The 22,313-nt window shown below is 37.7% G+C and overlaps 1 protein-coding gene across 3 annotated transcripts in view; it reads right to left on the reverse strand.

The window, feature by feature from the left end:
* Positions 1-22,313, reverse strand: part of LOC138702110 (probable WRKY transcription factor protein 1) — a 219,521-nt gene continuing 197,208 nt past the window's right edge. For all 3 annotated transcript variants that reach the window (XM_069829688.1, XM_069829690.1, XM_069829689.1), the window contains exons 2-3: positions 14,182-14,478; positions 1-12,256 (exon numbers count right to left, since the gene is read on the reverse strand). In XM_069829688.1, coding sequence (XP_069685789.1) covers positions 10,019-12,256; positions 14,182-14,478 — 2,535 coding nt within the window. In that variant the 3' untranslated portion in view covers positions 1-10,018. The remainder of the gene's footprint in view (positions 12,257-14,181; positions 14,479-22,313) is intronic.

The raw sequence follows: 22,313 nt of genomic DNA on the forward strand, positions 1-22,313 counted from the left end.
TAATGTGAACGTTATCAAGTATTTATTTTACAACAATATCTTAAAAATGCTTTAACAACCAACTAGATTGTGATCTACATTCTGATTACAACATACGACTTCACAAAACGAATTTATTCACAACCAACGTATAAAACAATTGAAAGAAAACCTTAATGTGTATAAAATTTGCAACATCCATAATATAATGAAACACTCTTTCGCAGTTCGTCAATAATACGGGGTGGGGGGGGGGGGGGAGAAAAGACTCAAGAACATTGCTTTAGTGTACCAGGGGATGTAGGGGTGGATTCTGTAGCGTCCCTCATGCGGTGGATAAATGTTTAATTCGCAAGACAAAATATTATATTACTGGAATGAAAGGAATTCCCAGAACAATTTCGTTGGCATCAAAGGTATCACTATTTATCATTTTGCAATCGTGAATGTGAATGTATTGTACGTAAATTAAAAGACGTGTTCTTATATAAAAGTGTTTTCTCGGAGCGTGAGGTGAAATGAATTTGAACTAACTTTATTTTCTTCTTCTTCTTCCATCCTGACTTTCTGTTTTATATAATAATTAATGTACGGTACATCGTATGAAGTTTTCTTTTTCTTTTTAAGTTTTTTTTCGTGGAAAGACTAAATGAATTCCTTTATAAACATAATTTTAAAGTTTCAATCATGGATCTGAATGAAATAGTTTTGTTTGCTTCAATCCTGCACATCAGTTTTATAATCCAGGTGTTCATTCAACCATTGAAATACGTATCTTAAAGAATTTTGAAATGGAAAAGACCAGCTTTTACTGAAGAACATAACATGAAAGGAAAAACCGTTCGTCGGTAGACTTCTAGCAGAATCATCTCTCATTATTTTGAAGATTCGAACCCCTGGCATTAGCAGTTATGTCCTATTACTTCAATTTGTACTTAATTTCAAAGAATTCAAAGTTTGGAGATTTTTTCCGAGTAATTGTGCTTATGAATTAGAAATTATTGTCAATTAAAGATGAAAATGAATATGTGAAGCAACTTAATTTTATGTAATGTAATATTCGGATGTGATAACTTTCGAGGAATATCACTTTTGTTGACGTCGTACAAAATGTTGTCCAATATTCTTTTGAGAAGATTAACTCCGTACGTAGATGAAATTATTGGGGATCATCAATGCGGTTTTAGGCGTAATAGATCGACTATTGATCAGATTTTTTGTATTCGACAGATATTAGAGAAAAATGGGAGTATAAGTGTACAGTACATCAGTTATTCATAGATTTGAAAAAGGCATATGACTCGGTTAAGAGAGAAGTTTTATATGATATTCTTATTAATAATAATAATAAAGCGCACAAATTGTGCATAAATGAAAGTCACTTGGATTGAACAAAGTTAATGACTGATAGCTGCCGATTCCCACAGACTAGGATATGGTATCTAGCACATGTCTTGTTGCATAGGACACACACACAGTTGTCGTCCGGTTCGTGGAAACACTGAATTCTGCATATCCTGTGGTGGTATCCATGAACCGCCAGCGATGTCACGAAGTGACGGAGCTTCTGGTTCGTGTCTGTCCAGGTCCGGTTTATCATGGCCTCCGTTGTGTAGAAATCCTCCCAGATGTCTTCCCTCTTCCTTATCCTCTCGTCTAGTGCTTTCTTCCAGTTGGAAGTGGAGGGCAGATCGAGTTTTGTTCTGATTTCTTCTATCAAGAAGGTCTCGTGGGCGAGCACGTACACCAGCCTGGATAGAGTGTGTTTTGATACTCCTAGTGCAGCCTTCAAGAAGCGAGCCTTGACGTTCTCTAGGGTATGGAGGTCTTTCGTGCACAGTTTGTCCCACGTTAGGTCTAGTCCGTATGTAAGTATGGGGGCTATCTTGGTGTCGAAGATGATCATCGCTGTTTTGAGAGACAGCTTGGTTAGTTCTCTGATGTCACGAATGGTTTTTGTGGCTGCTGTAGCTCTTTGCTTGGTGTGTACCCTGAATGAATTTGCTGTGGTCTGTAGGGTCAGACCGAGGTATTTGGCCTGGTTTACTGTTTGTAGGAAGATTTTGTCTTGTTGAGATATCTTCCCCCCTTTCCTGAATATCCTGTGTTCGGTTTTCTGCATGTTTATCTCCAGCTCATTTTGGTCAGCCCTCTTTTCCAGCGCGTAGGTTGCTTTTTGGAGTTCACTCCTGTCATGAGATCCCAGGACCATGTCGTCGGCATAGATATAGATCTTGACATCTGTAGATTCTTCTCTTATTGATTTTACGACGTCGTGGGTGGCGATCTTCTTATTGAATTTGGTATTCCCAAGAAACTAGTTCGATTAATTAAAATGTGTCTCAGTGAAACGTACAGCAGAGTTCGTATAGGTCAGTTTCTGTCTGATGTTTTTCCAATTCACTGTGGGCTAAAGCTAGGAGATGCACTATCACCTTTACTTTTTAACGTGAATCAATATAACTTGTGTGACCACTCCGAATGACGCTACCTTCCCTCGCTACGGGCATGAAGGAGCCGAATTTTCGTATAAAATTGGCAGTGCCGCACGAACTCTCTCAGTAATATCTCGGCATCGAGAGCATGTACAGACCTGTGCAACCACTCATTTGATTTGTAATCGCAAATTCTGCGACACTAAAGTGTTAATAAACACGTACGATACACTTTAAGTGAACCATAGTGAAAAATTTTTTTGTGAGATCTCACTATTTTCGAAATACCGCTTTATATGGTAAAGATTTGTGATATTGTGATACGAGTAATATTATGATAGTTATTTTTGATAATTTATTACAATTTTACTGACTGAGAGAAAGATCGGTTTTTTGCGTCAACCTATTATGAGAATGTTCGTGGACAAGTTTCTGCACAAAACCGGTCCTTCTTTCGATCAGTAAAATTGTAATAAATTCTCAAAAAGAACTATCACAATATTACACGTATCACAATAATATCAACCTTTTATGGCTTTTAAGGAACCCGGAGGTTCATTGCCGCCCTCACATAAGCCCGCCATCGGTCCCTATCCTGAGCAAAATTAATCCTGTCCCTACCATCATATCCCACCTCCCTCAAATCCATTTTAATTTTATGAATTTCGCATCACATCAAGAGAAAATATATTGGATACCCTTCATTAATTTCTTCTCTTAAAATAGATCCATACTGTGCATTTGTAAACTGAAACAAAAATAAAACATTAAAACCACATAACTTAATTTCATTCCCGAAACTGGGTGACGTATTTTATGTACTGGTGTATTCCTGATACAGCGGGGATATAAAAAAATGTAATCTCCCTCGGACGGGTTTGAACTCTGAAATCTCGGCCCAATGGTAGCCGCTAGACAACTGGGACGACGTTTAACCAGTATTGTAATCTATACAACTCATATCAACTGAAAGTAAAAATTGTCAACATAACTATTGTAATTTGATACCGTTAACCATGATACTTTATTAGAGAAATTAAACTTGTTAGGCATTAATGGTCATGTTCTAAGTTTATTTAAGTCATATTTGAATAACAGAAATCATGTAACTAAAATTGATAATGAATTTAGTTTTAATCAAAATAGGAGTCCCTCAGGGCACTGTTCTTGGTCCAATTTTATTCTTGATTTATATAAATGATTTGTTATGAACTGATTTACGCAAATATAATGGGGTTATACATTCATATGCGGATGATACCGTAATTATTTTTGGCGAAAATTCTTGGAAAGGCACTTATATTAATGCGAATAATGGATTACAGGTAATAAAGAGTGATTTGATTCAAACGCTCTTTCCTTAAACACATCCAAAACAACTGTTGTTCCATTTTCACTAAGGTCCAGTGGTCTTCAATCTCCTCAATCTTCCTTTAGGCTCAAAATTCATCATTCTGATTGTTCTTCTCAAAATTGTGAACGTCCCATATTATCCGAATCCTCAGAAGTTAAGTATTTAGGCATTACAATCGACCAACACTTACGATGGAACAAACATATTACATATTTATGCAATAGATTACGTAAAACAATTTATATCTTTGTTATACTTCGGTCATATTTACCAGTTAATATTTTACGTCTCATTTATTTAGCTTTATTTCAATCCATTCTCCAATATGGAATTTTAGGATGGGCAAATGCTTGTAATTCTAATCTCACTCCACTAATACTTATTCAGAAAAGAATAATTAAAATATGCGTTAATAAACCAATTGATTGCTCATCCGAGCTTTTGTTTACTGATTTTAATGTCTTGAAAATTAAACAAATTTATTATATTGCCTTATTAATCTTCATACATAAAAACCGTAATAAATTCAAATTATATCATCATAAATATGGAACTAAAAGATCCGATTTTATACGACTAGAAGAACCAAAGTGTTTCACAAGCACGGCTCTTAGCCATGGTACCTACTTTGGTCCAAGGTTATATAATAAAATAATTGAAAAATACCCAAATTTGGAAAATTTTAGCATCAGAAGTTTCAAAAATAGCGTTTAAAGAATATATATTGATTTAATATGTATATTTATTTGTATGATTAAAACTGTTAAAATTGAAATTGTAATTTTTAAAGTTAATTTATTCTTATAATTTTTTTTTTCTTGACCCACTTTGTGCCAAATAATTATCTTTGTTTGTGTAAAGTATGTGTTCAGATAACTCCCTGAGCACGCCTTTTTACTCCTTCAGGGAAGAATTAAGACTGTATTTTTTTACATGTTCTTTTACTAACAATAAACAATTATTAATTTCATATTTTAATTGTGGTTCGTTACTGATCCTTATTTTTAAGTACGGGTGTTATTTGGACTCGGTGAGACTGTTACAAACGAAAGTGCACGGGGAAGTTCACCCCGTCCACCAGAAATCTCGCTGTACCTGCCCGCGGTCGAACCCAGGCCTTTTTCACTCATTGACAGTGATACCTTTGACCCCACTCTTGTAGGGCTTATCGCATTATTCTATGAAATTCCATTTCGTTCCCGTCCATTATATTGTAACATTCCGAAATTAATTAAACATTTTTTGTTCCTACATCTACAGTAATTCGACTAAATTGGACACCCGATGCTCTCTACGTGGCTAAATGGATGCTTGACAGAATTCATTTAAAATGACTAGGAATGTGATGCTGGTAAGAGTAGACTACACTTTCAATTGTTTCCAGAAATACCGGACATCTACTGAAACAAAATAGCAATTCTACGTACGTCTGGAATTTAACATGTTTTAGAGAAACGAGAGCTTTTGAGACAAGAATCGTATATAATGCGTAACATTGCGTGATGTGCAGAATACTAACTAGGGGTACGATTACTGGACAAATTCTACAATTGCTATGTCTATAAATGCAGTGAGGATCTTTTGAGCTTTCACTTCAGCACACCAGGAGGCAGCTCAAAAGCGTAAAACATATATACAGTAAAACCTCGATAAGACGTTTTCGGTTGTGACTCCATTTCTTATAAACGATGTTTTCTTGTCCAAGAACTTGTAGGGTACATAGAATTTTCACACTGAAGGGGAGGTTCAACACTAAAGTGAGGAAAACTGACAGGTTACCATTTAAATTTTTTTTTTATATTGGAAACTATTTAATCAAATTTTCCTAAAAATCTGCATATGTGATCTTGCATAATGTCATATAAATTTAATTCTGATTGTATGACTTGTTTAGCTATATTGATGAGTTCTTTAAAATTCCTTTTTTTTCGGTACCTAATACAAAACATTGGTTTTTAATGTACACTTGTGTTGAAAGATATCTGATCTCTAATTTTATGATCGTGTAAGCGAGCTTTCTAACCACGGGTCAAGTCAGAAGCAAAGATAAAACAAATTGACAAAATTTGAAATAGTTTCGCTAGTGCTCAATAGGTGGCACTATTATTCAAACGGGTAAAATAATGTTGGGAAAATAATGATGTAGATTAAATATAGATTATTGTCATAATGGACGGTATTGGCAGTTTTCCGTTAAAACTAGTGCTTTTTTTTTTTTACAATCGTTAGACTGCGTGAAATTTTGAATTTTATAAAGAAGGTATATTTAAGTACTATTGACGACACTGACTGTTACCTTCGCCATCTATTAACAGAGGTAATAACTAAAACGATAATATTTCAAATCGATACCTCAGCGACTTCGACTGGACATTTCTTTTGCAGCTCAGTGTATGAACATGTATTTTCTGACACTAGCAAAGTATTTAATGATATTATTTTAATACTGTTCTGTTGTTACTGCAATCCTAATTAAGGTGTTGGGTACAGCTTACAGGAATAAAATTTTGGAAATATTTAACAATTTTTTCCTTCATTACTATATCTTGTACAATAATGGAAATTAGTTAGTATGTGTAAAACACTGTCCTTCTGCTATATGACAAAAATATTTTTACGATTTAAGAAAAATTATATATATATATATATATATATATATATATCAAAATTTAAAATGTGGTGGCAGTTCACTGTGCAGTGATGAAGCGATGAAATTTTTTGTGTGTATTTATGGATGTCACATCTACAATATAATGCAAAAATCACTTCTCTATCTTTCATAGATTGTCTGATAAAAAATAAATTAATTTTAAAAATGGTCAAATATCAGTATTTTCTTCCAACAGAAAATAAAAAAAATATATATTATTTATTAAGGAATGTATTTGAAAGAGCATGATATTGTAAACATGAGTTTCAGCAATAAAATAAAAGAGAGAGAACATGAAAAAGTTGAAAAGTTTTTGAGTTATGAGGAAAACACTTCATCACTGCACAGAGAACTGCCACCATTTTGAATTTTGAAAAAATGTATAATTAAATTTCTTTAAATCGTAAAAATATTTTTCTTTTTCATAGCAGAAGGACAGTGTTTTACACATACCTACTGTATTTTCATTATTGTACAGCGTACAGTAATGGAGGAAAAAAAATTGAATATTTCCAAAGATTTTACTGCTCTAAGCTGTACCTAACCCCTTAAGTGACAGCTACCCATGTAATAGAAATTGCATCATATCACTGTTTACACTTCAAAATATTGTATCCCTGAAACGATGCTGTGTTATAAAAAAAAGTAATTTAGGCCTATATTTTCTCTTCCAAATAGTTCTTTCTTTCATAATCTAGCATTTCACAAAAGCCTTTCAAATCACGCTAATAGTTTTATTTAAAATTGGTGTATGCAATTTCTTCTTAGGCCTATATTCGTGTTAGGCCTAAAGACTCTCGATTTTAAGTAAAATATTTTTCCTCTTAATACATATTTCGTTCATTTCTCTGAAGAACGTCTTACGGGGTTGTACTATATTCCTTTGGTCATTTTTCTCCTTTCATTAAATAGCAGACTGTCATTTATCTCCTTGGTAACAAGAAAGTCTGCTGTCAGCTGTTAAGTCTTATAGCCTATGACACATGATTTTGGTCCAGCGCATAGTGTATGTATACTACGTGGAATCAAGCTAAATTTTACGAAATATGGAAAAGTTCTAACCTGAGAGGTGTCACCGAACGATACTTCATTATTGTCCTTTACTAAAGTGAGAATAATTCATGAAGCGTTTTTGTATGCTTGCTTCTTGAGACGTAATTGAATGCCCTCAGCATCTGCTAGACAGAAACAAAGAAGCTTCGGGTCTTTAACAGCTTCGATGCTTACAGTGAGTGGATTGGTTACTTCAATAATGCATATTACGTAAACCAATATGTCGGCACATGCCTATATACCTACATAAAAGGATAATTCGTTCTGTGAACATTTTTATGCCATGTTACGTAAAGTCTTTATTTTTGACCTCTAATAGATGGTCGAAATTCTCAACTGGATGACGATATTAAGAATAAAAACATGAAAGCTAGCGTTTGTATAGCCAAATAGTAGACCTGTGTATTTATGAATTGCTTTTGCTGTAATATCTTTTGGGAGAATGTCGTGGTGGTGTAATAAAGAAGTAAACCTCGAATTAGACATTTTGCACTGTCACAAAGCACAGCATTTCAAATAGCACAAGCTAATCTCGTTCCTTTCCTCTCGTCACCCTCTTCACCTCAAGATCCAACCTCCAAAACATCATGGTTACTTATAATATTTCAACGAAAAAAAATTCAAATCAAATATTCTTCAATAAAGAAATAAAATTGCAAGGACCTTCTAGAAATAACAGCCCAACATGAGCTTCAGACTAAGCTTTGATGAAATTTATAACACGCGACCGTTGGAAGGTTGATCCACCTGCAAGTTATATACCGGGTGTAATCGAATACGTTTTGCAAACTGTGTGAGATTGTAGGAGAGCCAAATATAAACAACTTTTAGTCATACGCGTAAACATGTAGTCGGAAATGTCCCCTTCATAGACACATTAAAAAACATTATTTTGTTTTATACAGTTACTTTCCCTTTCCTTATTTGTATTTAGGACTGTCCAAAATACCGTCTAACAACGTTAGTGCCTGTCTGGCAACAACGCAGCATCTTCTGATTCACTCAAATATATCGGGTGTATCTTGTATCTCTCTACAGAATGTTACAATTCCAGCTGTTAGATGATCTTATGTATGAACAGGGACCTCATAAATCAGAGTTTTCAAAAGACTCTAAAGGAAGAAGTCCAATGGAGTAATAATAGATAAATCAGTTGGGCAGGCGAGAAGTCCTCCTCTACCAATCCATCGCTCTTAAAAATCTTTCGATTAGATATCTGCGAACATCACCTCGAAATGCACTAGGGTCCTATCTTGCTGCTACCACATGTTTGCAGAGGATATTCTTCAACTCTGGTAAAACCTATTGCAAAAATATCCAATACTGACAGCCATCCAAATATGCTGGCATTAGGTAAGGACTGGCAAACAATCCTGGACGATACCTGTACAGGCATTTACTAAAAACCTACGTGATGAATTCATCAACCCACAGATGATTGTTTAATGAACATTCCATCTTAAGTGAAGGTGGCTTCAAATGTGAACAACAGATTTTCGAGTAAGTGAGGATCCTGATTGCACTATTGAAACAACCATGTGCAAAATTCCACTCTCCTTAAATAGCAAACATTCCAGCGACCTTCATTCATTTTATATTAACCATTGTATTAACAGTAACAACCTGTTTGGATATGAAGGAGATGCTTCCAACATGTTCACAACTAAAAGTTATAAATATCTGACTCTCCTACAATCCCTTACTAAATGTATTCAGTTGCACCTTGTATAATGACATCTTTCTGAAGTCGAAGTTACATGCAAACCTCAAAATGTTCTGTATTCCAGATAATATCAACAATGGACAAGATACAACTACAGTTTAGTAGATACAGTCACGTAGCTCAATACGTGGGGAATATGCATCCAAAGACAGTTGAACTTTAGTTGCTGGCCAGTAGGATCGCTACTATCGCCTCGTCACAGACAATGCGAAATACTGCCAGCACAGTCTATTGTTCCTAGTACTCTCAGTTGCTAACCTCTTGGAGCGCTGTATAGTGAGAAATGCAAAAAATCACCTCAAGCTTCGTGACTGTATGAACTAGACTGTGATACAACCTACACGCTTCATGAGTAAGTTGGTTCATTTTAAAGCTACAGTATAATAACATTCCTGCAAGTAAACCAACGAGATTGCCTGTGTTATTTGAAATTCAACCTCGTAATAGTTACAAAACACTGAAGATGTTCCATTCCACCACACGGTTCAAGCACTTGTCAACAACTGTGTCAGGTTCCCGTCTCCTGTACAACACGACACATGGCTGTAGCACACGAACACTGGCTCAGAGGAAAGGCTCGATCCAGTACTTGACCACAGGCCCGGTACTCCCTGGCTCAGAGGAAGGGCTCGATCCAGTACTTGACCACAGGTCCGGTGCTCCCTGGCTCAGAGGCAGGGCTCGATCAAGTATTTGACCACAGGTCCGGTGCTCCCTGGCTCAGAGGAAGGGCTCGATCCAGTACTTGACCACAGGTCCGGTGCTCCCTGGCTCAGAGGCAGGGCTCGATCCAGTATTTGACCACAGGTCCGGTGCTCCCTGGCTCAGAGGAAGGGCTCGATCCAGTACTTGACCACAGGCCCGGTGCTCCCGTTGTTGCCCGCCGCCGCCTTGAGCACCCGGCTGCGATGCTTCACGTCTTTGGGCTTGAGCACGTGCCTGTGGTTGCTATACATGCGGCTCGGCGTCAGAATTGACTTCTGGCTGAGCCCCGTCGCCTCCAGGAAGTGCTCGTAGCTGCCTCCGCTCCCCCCTCCGCCGTTGCTGTTGCCGTTTTGGACCACGGCTGCGCGCGCCTCGGCGCCATCCCCTGCAGGCCGACCCCCGTCCTCCCCGCTGCCGACGCTGTCCATGTCCACGTCCTCCAACTTGAACTCCTCGAAGTTGCGTCTCAGAGCGTTGTTGCCGTCGTCGTCTTCCTCGTCTTCATCTGGAGACTCTCTGCCCATCCCAGTGCCCAGGTCTTCAAACCTCCTCACAATCTGTGAGACCTTAGGCAGCACCAGTCCTCTGTTAGACTCGCCTTTCGTCAGTTCGTTGACGATGCTGTTTCCCGACGATCCGGTGATCAGAGAGGACACAGACGATCCCACTCGTATCTTTCCGCAGTGGTTGTTCTTACTTATAGCTGGCGGAGTTTTCGGCGGAGTCGACAGTTCCTCGAGACTTCCCTTCAGAGGTGGTGTATGATTGTGAGCATTCGTTTTAATACGTCTCTGTTCGTGATTGTGTCGGTTTGTGGTGTGCCCATCGACTTGATTATCATTCTTGCCGTTGACACTTCCTGCGCTTCTCACTTGGTGCCTCGTACTACTGGAATGATTCTGGAAATCAGATATGTTCAAATTGTCAATTTTCTCTTCAATGCTCGGTGAAGTGATGGAGAAGTTATTGTTGTTTTTCTCTTGGTGATGGTCGTGGCCGTTAGTCATCGATTCTTGGTTCAACGCCAGTTTGAGACTTCCGTTGCTGAGAATCTGTCGTTGGCGAGGTTTCTCAGGTACGAGAGGTGCTCGTGTGTCCTGATGATTGGTCTTCAAAATGTGATCTAGATTCTTGCATTCAGAGTTCTCGTGTAAGTTATGGTTGACATCCTGATGGTCAGGCCTGTAGTTCGAGGACGTTTTCTGTTCTTGACTTCCAGAGTTCCCGTTCACAATGGGATGTTGAATATTTGCGGAATGCTGACCGTTTTGGTTCAACCTGGCATTGTTCAGTTTCTTCTGGTACAATCCTTTAGCTCCTAACTGGGGCGGTTTTGGAGGCAATGCTGGAGGTACTTGATTTTTTCCAGATTGAAATCCGTTCTTTGTCTGTTGAGGACAACTAGAAACATTCTGACTTTCATTCGTTGTATCTTTCTTATCCAGTTCTTCAAACTCGAGATTTCGGACTATGGTTAGACGTTGCGACGCCATGAGTAGGCAGGCTTTCTCTTCTAGCAGCTGAGCTTTGACTGGAGGGGACGGTGTCTTCTCTTTGGCTGACCATCTGAGAGGCTCGTTTGATGTGTCTTTGTTTTCTTCTACGCAGCTTTCCTTATCAGAGCTTGGTTTGTGGTTGTCGCTGTTTTGGCTTTCTGTATCTTTCCCCACTTCCTCCTCATCCTCCTCCTCTTCTTCCCCGTCGGTGCTGTTCTCCTCATCTTGTTCCTCTTTAATACTATGGCATTGATAACTGAATCTCTTGACATCGCTCTTGCACGTGTTTTCCTGCCGATACGTTGTGGTTTCCATTTCCTCTTGATCTCGAAGCAGAATCTGATTCACACACTCTAACACAGGATTGTGTTGGTAATCTTTGTACAGGTCTCTGCTAGCTAGTTCATCCTCGTGACAGCTGTTATCCATGCTGTCCTCCAGGTCGTGTGACTCTGCATTGGTCAGTTCTTTGAACTCGCGTTCTTGTCCTTGAAAATTCTTCGGCTGAATTCTGTTGTAATCCTGATTACCGAAACACTTCTCAACACTGGACAAATCCCTGCGCCTCGAGATGGGTCTGTACGAGCCGAAGTTGTTGGTTTTGTTCTTCTTGAACCTCACGAAGGCCGTGGCCTGTGAAGGCTCGAGATCTCGGTAGCGCGTGGGTTCGTCCTCCTGAGAGGACGTGCTCTCGTCCAGGCCGTCCTGCTGCGGTTTCCTCCCCTGCCAGGCGTCGATGTCGTGCTTTTCGTCCAGCGTAGAACTGTGTCCCGATTTCTCCAGTGACTCCTCCACATTCTCTTGACTTTCTTGGTTTTCCTCCCCAGTTTGTATGCCGACGCTCGTCATCTTTTTGTCAGCCTGTAATAGAAAAATTATAACATGAAAAAGGAGAAAAGTTTTTGAGGAGAAGTCAAATCTAGTAAGGTTATATTTTAGTTTTTTCACCTAAAATTATTAAACAGATCCTTTTACAGAGTGTAACAAAAGTTTCTGTAACGGTATGTTAAAATTATTCTGTTGTTAATTTCCATTTTCTCAGGAACCATGACCAAATTTTATGGTGTAGGAGTTGGTACCACTTGATTGTGGTGTGATGCAATCCTTTATTATTAATTTGGCTTAAAATGTGATATTTACCATGAAATATTTGGGGGGGGGGGAAAAAAACTAAAATTTTCACTGTACCAGAAACTTTTGTTACACTCTGTATTTTAAACATCTGCTTCACATATGTGTTTACGTTGCTGATTATTGGAATACAGACAAGGAATATTAGCGTACTGATCTGTTATTTATCAGACAGTATATCTCACTTGATGATATGTGCCAGAGAGTGTGATTAGTGTAATATGTTACTAGTCAGTAATGTATGCAGTGTAGGGGAAAAAGATCTGGCCACCCTACCCCATTACATCATGGCTTGTAAGCAAACATTCTCATGAGGGTAAATAAAAAAGTCAATTTTTATTTCTTGCACACAAGTCAAAACAAGTGCTTATACAAATTTTGGCCACTCGAGCACAATTACGAGGGTCGTCCAGGGAGTAACTTTGCCTGGGTCCGTTTACAGAAAGAAAACACAATTTCACTTAAAGATTTATTGGAACAGATACAGAAATTTTTTTTAGTTATATTTCAATATATACCCACCGGAATTGAGACATTTGTCATACCATGGGATCGACAGAGATGTGCAGATGGCTGTCACACATTGGTTCCGATCCCAGACGGCAGACTTCTACGACACTGGGATACAAACGTTTATCCCATGTTATGACAAATATCTCGATTCCGGTGGAGTATATCTTGAAAAATAGCTCAACAATTTCTGTATCTGTTCCAGTAATTTTTGCATGAAATTGTATTTTCTTTTTGTAAACCGCCCTCCAGCCCTCAGCCCAAGCGGGGATCGAATCCGCGCCCGATCGCAACTTCAGACCGGCAGGCAAGCGCCTTAACGGACTGAGCCACGCCGGTGGCTCCTGGGCTATTGTATGGATGGTGATGATTATGATGATGATAATGATGATGATATGAGTCCGAGGTCCAACGCCGAAAATTACCAGGAATTCTGCTTCAATTGGTTGAGGGAAAACCTCGGAAAAAACTCCAATCAGGTAGTTTGTCCCAACCAGGATCTGAACCCGGGTGCACTCGTTTCACGGTCAGATGTATTTATTTTATTTTATTGGGTTATTTTACGACGCTGTATCAACATCTAGGTTATTTAGCGTCTGAATGAAATGGTGATAATGCCGGTGAAATGAGTCCGGGGTCCAACACCGAAAGTTACCCAGCATTTGCTCGTATTGGGTTGAGGGAAAACCCCGGAAAAAACCTCAACCAGGTTACTTGCCCCGACCGGGATTCGAACCCGGGCCACCTGGTTTTGCGGCCAGACGCGCTGACCGTTACTCCACAGGTGTGGACGGGTCAGATGTTCTGTCACTCCACAGCGGTGAACATGTGGATATATTAATTACGTACTTTTGGCAGCACTGACAGTTATTTTCGCCATGTATTCATAGAAATAATAACTAAAGGGATTCACACATCCATGAACAAATTATCAGTAACTGTCTATTAATAGGGGTCAGGTATGACTGAATGTATGGGAGGAGAAACACGGAAAAGTACGCGAAAACACGTAAGGGAGTTTAGAACTGAGGAAAACTGAGTATGTGAGCTCCAAGCCTCTTGGGTCATTTGTCCCACTTCGATTTTCGCCGTTCCACTGAAGGAACTCTGAAGCCAGTGGAGAGCAGATATCGTGTGTCTCGCACCTGTCTGTGTCGCTGAATCTCGAGCTGCTGGGCGCGAATGACGTCATCGCGGTCGGCGAGCTGCTGGCGGATGTGGCGCTGCTCTCTGCGCAGACGCGCCTCCAGCACGAGCAGCGCCCTGAGCACGCGGCCCAGCTGGCGGTCCCGCAGTTCGCGTCCCGCGCGCACCTCCGCCTCCTTCTCCTGCAGCTTGGTGGTGAAGGCGGCCACCAGCTGGCGGCAGCGAACCGTCTGCAGGCGCAGCGCCGCCCGAGTCTCCTCCAGCTCTCGCCGGAGTGCCCGCACCTCGCACTCCATCTGCAAGCGTCGACCACATCAGTACTGTTATCACATATCACCAACAATAATGTTATTATTGAATTCGGTAATTTCGACAACAATAATGTAACCAGTAGAGAGAGAAATAGCATCAGTATCAACAATAGTAACATGAAGATCAGCAACATCATGAAAATCAGCAATAATATCAGTGTAATCAACAATGATGATAATTTAAACAATAATACAATCAGTAAGAACAATAACATCATCATTATCAACAACAATAGCAAAAAGATCAGCAATATCACAAAAATCAGCAACAATATCAGTGTAATCAACAATGATGATAATTTAAACAATAATACAATCAGTAAGAACAATAACATCATCAGTATCAACAACAATAGCAAAAAGATCAGCAATATCACAAAAATCAGCAACAATATCAGTGTAATCAACAATGATGATAATTTAAACAATAATACAATCAGTAAGAACAATAACATCATCAGTATCAACAACAATAGTAAAAAGATCAGCAATATCACAAAAATCAGCAACAATATCAGTGTAATCAACAATGATGATAATTTAAACAATAATACAATCAGTAAGAACAATAACATCATCAGTATCAACAACAATAGCAAAAAGATCAGCAATATCACAAAAATCAGCAACAATATCAGTGTAATCAACAATGATGATAATTTAAACAATAATACAATCAGTAAGAACAATAACATCATCAGTATCAACAACAATAGTAAAAAGATCAGCAATATCACAAAAATCAGCAACAATATCAGTGTAATCAACAATGATGATAATTTAAACAATAATACAATCAGTAAGAACAATAACATCATCAGTATCAACAACAATAGCAAAAAGATCAGCAATATCACAAAAATCAGCAACAATATCAGTGTAATCAACAATGATGATAATTTAAACAATAATGCAATCAGTAAGAACAATAACATCATCAGTATCAACAACAATAGCAAAAAGATCAGCAATATCACAAAAATCAGCAACAATATCAGTGTAATCAACAATTATGATAATTTAAACAATAATACAATCAGTAAGAACAATAACATCATCAGTATCAACAACAATAGCAAAAAGATCAGCAATATCACAAAAATCAGCAACAATATCAGTTTAATCAACAATGATGATAATTTAAATAATAATACAATCAGTAAGAACAATAACATCATCAGTATCAACAACAATAGCAAAAAGATCAGCAATATCACAAAAATCAGCAACAATATCAGTGTAATCAACAATTATGATAATTTAAACAATAATACAATCAGTAAGAACAATAACATCATTAGTATCAACAACAATAGCAAAAAGATCAGCAATATCACAAAAATCAGCAACAATATCAGTGTAATCAACAATGATGATAATTTAAACAATAATACAATCAGTAAGAACAATAACATCATCAGTATCAACAACAATAGCAAAAAGATCAGCAATATCACAAAAATCAGCAACAATATCAGTGTAATCAACAATGATGATAATTAAAACAATAATGCAATCAGTAAGAACAATAACATCATCAGTATCAACAACAATAGCAAAAAGATCAGCAATATCACAAAAATCAGCAACAATATCAGTGTAATCAACAATGATGATAATTTAAACAATAATACAATCAGTAAGAACAATAACATCATCAGTATCAACAACAATAGCAAAAAGATCAGCAATATCACCAAAATCAGCAACAATATCAGTGTAATCGACAATGATATTAATTTAAACAACAATACAATCAGTAAGAGCAAAAACATCACCAGTAGTAACAATAGAAGCATGAAGATCATCAACAACACCAAAACCAGCAACAATATCAGTGTAATCCATAGTTAAAATAATTTAAACAACAATACAATCAGTAAGAGCAATAATATCACCAATAACAACAATAGAAGCATGCAGATCAGCAACAATATCAGTGTAATCAACAGTGATAATTTAAACAACAATACAATCTGTAAGAGCAATCACATAATCAACAATACCAGCATGAAGATCAGCAACATCACCAAAGTCAGCAACAATATCAGTGTTATCAACAGTGATAAAAATTTAAATATTAGTGCAATCAGTGAGAGCAATCACATCATAAATATCAACAACAATACCAGCATGAACATTAGCAATATCAGCAAAATCAGCAACAATATCAGTGTAGTCCACACTTACAATAATGTATACAATAATACAATCAATAAGAGCAATAATATCACCAGTATCAACAACAATAGAAGCATGAGGATCAGCAACATCACCAAAATCAGCAACAATATCAGTGTAATCCACAGTTAAAATAATTTAAACAACAATACAATCAGTAAGAGCAATAATATCATCAGTATCAACAACAATAGAAGCATATGGATCAGCAACATCACCAAAACCAGCAACAATATCAGTATAATCAACAATGATAATGCAGTTTTCCCGGTTATTTTTCTTCAATTGCGGCCGCAAGGCGTCTGATTTGTTAACAATAAATGTTAGCAGTTCTTTATCTCACCACACCCACATCATCATGTTCTGTGGATGAACACTAACTTTTGTAAGGGGAGCTGTGTGTTGAAACAACAGAATTATTTTTCTGTAGTAGTTTCTCAGATGACATTCTCCCCGTATGCGGCACAAATGTTTCGAGCCGGCACCGCTGCATTTGCTCTTCTATTAAACTCAAACAGAAGAATGTAGCAAGTGCTCGTTTTTGTTTTTATTTGACACTACAGATATAGCGCAAAATTTCTTCAGATCCGCAAAATTCAAGGAGTATTTACAAGCACAATACTCCAAATAACAAATGACAAACGATAATCTCCTAGCAACGCAATATTGCCATGACGAACAAAAACGCTACGAATTTATACATCAATGCAATACCAGCATTATAAACAAATTTCATTCTCAACATAGTAGGCCTAATGATGATTAACTTCAACGTTGATAATTTGAAAATTAGCATCATTTTTATCCTCAATCCATTAGTGTTTATTCTGAGATGTTGTACAGTTACAATTGAGGTGTTTTTTTTTTTTTTTTAAATAAAGAGAAATCTGATTTCATTTTTTCCATTTTTGAGTTGGGTTAAATGACTATGCATTTGAACAAAAGATTTTACAGGAAATGAGTTGCGAGTCCATCCTCGCTGACTCGTCGCCAAGGAATCTTGCAAGATTATCTGCAAAGGTTATCACCGAGTGTTGTATGCCCTCTGTCGTAAAGTCCTAGAACTAACTGCATCGTATTAACGCAACATGTAAAAACAATGGAATGTCGAAATATCCTGCCAGAGAAAGTAGTCCCTGCAGTAAAATCGAAACAAATACTACTCTCAATCATTGATAATTTTTATTTTACTTTATAATCTAGCTAAAAGCAAATAAATGCACTAATTATGTTACATTACTTTGAAATCCTCGTTGCTAGAACAACGTTCATTATATTGAGTTGATGCAGAATAAATCCCTAAGATTTCTATATTCATAGATTTCATAAAGGCATATGACTCGGTTAAGAGAGAATTTTATATAACATTTTTATTGAATTTGGTATTCCCAAGAAACTAGTTCGATTAATTAAAATGTGTCTCAGTGAAACTTACAGCAGAGTCCGTATAGGTCAGTTTCTATCTAATGCTTTTCCAATTCACTGCGGGCTAAAGCAAGGAGATGCACTATCACCTTTAGTTTTTAACTTCGCTCTAGAATATGCCATTAGGAAAGTTCAGGATAACAGGCAGGGTTTGGAATTGAACGGGTTACATCAGCTTCTTGTCTATGCGTATGACGTGAATATGTTAGGAGAAAATCCACAAACGATGAGGGAAAACACGGGAATTTTACTGGAAGCAAGTAAGGAGATAGTTTTGGAAGTAAATCCAGAATAGACAAAGTATATGATTATGTCTCGTGACCAGAATATTGGACGAAATGGAAATATAAAAATTGGAGATTTTTCCTTCGAAGAGGTGGAAAAATTCAAATATCTTGGAGCAACAGTAACAAATATAAATGACACTCGGGAGGAAATTAAACGCAGAATAAATATGGGAAATGCCTGTTATTATTCGGTTGAGAAGCTTTTATCATCTAGTCTGCTGGCAAAAAATGTGAAAGTTAGAATTTATAAAACAGTTATATTACCGGTTGTTCTGTATGGTTGTGAAATTTGGATTCTCACTTTGACAGAGAAACAGAGATTAAGTGTGTTTGGAATAAGATTCTTAGGAAAATATTTTGAGTTAAGAGGGATGAAGTTACAGGAAAATGGAGAAAGTTACACAACACAGAACTGCACGCATTGTATTCTTCACCTGACATAATTAGGAACATTAAATCCAGACGTTTGAGATGGGCAGGGCATGCAGCACGTATGGGCGAATCCAGAAATGCATATAGAGTGTTAGTTGGGAGGGCGGAGGGAAAAAGACCTCTGGGGAGGCCGAGATGTAGATGGGAGGATAATATTAAAATGGATTTGAGGGAGGCGGGATATGATGGTAGAGACTGGATTAATCTTGCTCAGGATAGGGACCGATGGCGGGCTTATGAGAGGGCGGCAATGAACCTGAGGGTTCCTTAAAAGCCATTTGTAAGTAAATATTATTTCTCTCCTTTCACTCTTGAAGATTTAACGTTCTACAGCCTTCACAGGCCTCGGATGATCCTATTGCACTTTCCTATCCCTTCATATCCATTTCCCTCTCACAGTTGTTTGAAATCCTTGTAAACTGAATGGCGCTAGTTTTGACACACAGAGGTAGGTGTACGATTTTTTCCGCCCACTCTCTTAAAAAATGTCCCTGCGGGCATCCATTGTTCGAGATTGTGCTTGCTAGTATTAAAGCCATTCGCTATAGAAGTACTAAATAATAATTATTGTATTTGTCACGCCTTCTGAAGTACTGCGGAACGCTTTTTGAACAGCTATTAAAGCGGGCAAACGCCAAACTTTCATGTTTATGTTTACTGATTTCGAAACAATACACAATCGTACTGTGGAGCGCCGAAGTATACAGGGTGTTCAGTTCAAAATGTGTCATGGCTCGCTGTATGCCGTCATGTGTCTAGCCGATGAGCCTAGAGAATTCAATCTTCCTACACTTCCGCAAAGGCGTATAACCTAAATGCGAGAGAAGTTGCCTAGCAAGTACGGCGTTCATTCTGAAGATTACTTACCGATACGTACGGTAACGCCAGTAGTGGCGGCAAGAATGTCAACTGTTTGGAAACACGTACTGAAGTGAGTTTTTTTTTCTTACTGTTGGGATATGGGGGAGAGGGTTAAGACGATTACTTACGTATTTGTTGACATTAACTTCGACGGTCAACATGGACACGAAGCATTTGATTTGTGTTGTGGAATGTTGCCGTACGCAACCGATGATAACAAATACCCTGCGTACGACTTGCCGGCGCAAAACACAGTTCGAAAGAGGTTATGGTAGCACACAGACCGTACAGACCGCCATCTGTTGCTACGACGTTCAAGTTATACCGTACACGTTCTCAAGTTCAGATTGAAGAACGCCTTAGATAATAGGCAACTTCTCTAACATATAAGCTGCTCATGACACAGTTTGAAATGAACACCCAGTACAACAGAATATCACGAAATGACGTCGTTGTCATGTTTCTATGGTTACCAAGTATCTTTGCTGTTAAATTTCTTTTCCCATCTTCACACACACACACACACACACACATAGACAGAGAGAGAGAGAGAAACTCATCCGGCCTTAATTAAGGATGACCACGTGGATCCGGAAATTAATAGCAAATAAATATAATCAATTAAATATGAATATTGTTATAAAAACAAAGTGTAATAATTAAGCACCACTGATTATCAATTATAAAATACTTACTTACTGGCTTATAAGGAAACCTCCGGGTTCATTGCCGCCCTCACATAAGCCCGCCATTGGTCCCTATCCTGAGCAAGATTAATCCAGGCTCTATCATCATATCCCACCTCCCTCAAATCCATTTTACTATTATCTTCCCATCTACGTCTCGGCCTCCCCAAAGATCTTTTTCACTCCGGCCTCCCAACTAACACTCTATATGCATTTCTGGATTCGCCCACACGTGCTACATGTCCTGCCCATCTCAAACGTCTGGATTTAATGTTCCTAATTATGTCAGGTGAAGAATACAATGCGTGCAGTTCTGTGTTGTGTAACTTTCTCCATTTTCCTGTAACTTCATCCCTCTTAGCCCCAAATATTTTCCTAAGCACCTTATTCTCAAACACCCTTAACCTATGTTCCTCTCTCAAAGTGAGAGTCCAAGTTTCACAACCATACAGAACAATCGGTAATATAACTGTTTTATAAATTCTAACTTTCAGATTTTTTGACAGCAGACTGGATGACAAAAGCTTCTCAACCGAATAATAACAGGCATTTCCCATATTTATTCAGCGTTTAATTTCCTCCCGAGTATCATTTATATTTGTTACTGTTGCTCCTAGGTATTTGAATTTTTCCACCTCTTCAAAGGATACATTTAAGTTTTATAATTAATAAAATTAAATTTATGGTCTCATTATTATTTTAATAGAAGGTTATATTCTATAAAATGTGTGTGCATATATTGACTATTTTACTGCTTCTAAATTATGAAGTGTTTATAATACACAGAAGCTTAAAAATTACTTCATAAAGGAAACTTGGTCTTTAAGATTATGTACACTGTTATATCCGATGTTTGTTTATGAAGACGCCCAGTTACTTCCGCCAACTAATAATCTTGTTCTAAGGTATTAATTACGTAGAGCAGGCTGTGGAAGAGTGGAGCGTTTGTTGTTGTGTCGAGCGTTCTTAAAGACGTTTAGTTACGCTCTTCCGAACTCAGGAAAAGAAAAAAAAATTAACAACGCTAACAAACAGGAAGTAAAGCTCTGACAACCAGACTTTGCGACAACGAGAAGACTGGAGTGAATGGGTGAACGACTGAATTTGAGTCCAGACCATGACCTGCGTAATGCAGGGTGTCGGCTCTTTGTTCAAAATAACCTGACCGTTACATCTTAAATAACAGTGACTCTGTAACAGTAATAACAACACTTAAGAGTATTTTCTCATGTAAAAAGTTATGCCGTACATGACTTTTCACTAGTAGGTCTGGATTCATTTTGCAGTAGATTGCAATTTTTTTTTGGTGGAAAAAAAAAGAATTAAACTCTATTGTAAACAAGTGTCAAAATAACAAAAGCTAGGCTCTGAACGTCTTTTCATTACGAAAGGTAAAACTATCCGCTTTATAAGCCATGGAGGTGCATGGGGGCATGGAGGTAAGGCTTCAATTTGATAGAATACTGAGTGAACTTCGGGGCCGTTCTAACTTTTGGCAACCACCTGGGATTGAACCTAGTATCTTCGAGTTCATAGCCAGTTGCTCTACCGACTGAGCTTCACAGACGCCATTTTATTTCGTAGCATATTAGTTGTACATAAAACGTTTAATCTCTAAAGGCAATTTTTGTAAATTATGTTGTAAACATACTTCAAATTGTTGACGAACAAAGCGGAAAGTAGTACAAAAATAGTGCATTCCTTATCACGTTATCAGTTCTGTTTAGAATATTATTCATCTCCGATCCAAAATATCTGATAACTTGGTCTGAATACCTTACAACGTTACGGAATCAACATCAGGTCTTATTATCCATTCCTCGTCACCGTACCTCTTTCTATTCATCCTCTTTCACCGTGTCAGTTTGTCGCCTATGGAACTCTGTACCTCAGGGATTGCCGAACAGTTAATCAATTTAAAATCATATATTTCTACATGGAATTGATT

This window comes from Periplaneta americana, chromosome 6, assembly GCF_040183065.1.
Source record: "Periplaneta americana isolate PAMFEO1 chromosome 6, P.americana_PAMFEO1_priV1, whole genome shotgun sequence".
NCBI lineage: Eukaryota > Metazoa > Arthropoda > Insecta > Blattodea > Blattidae > Periplaneta > Periplaneta americana.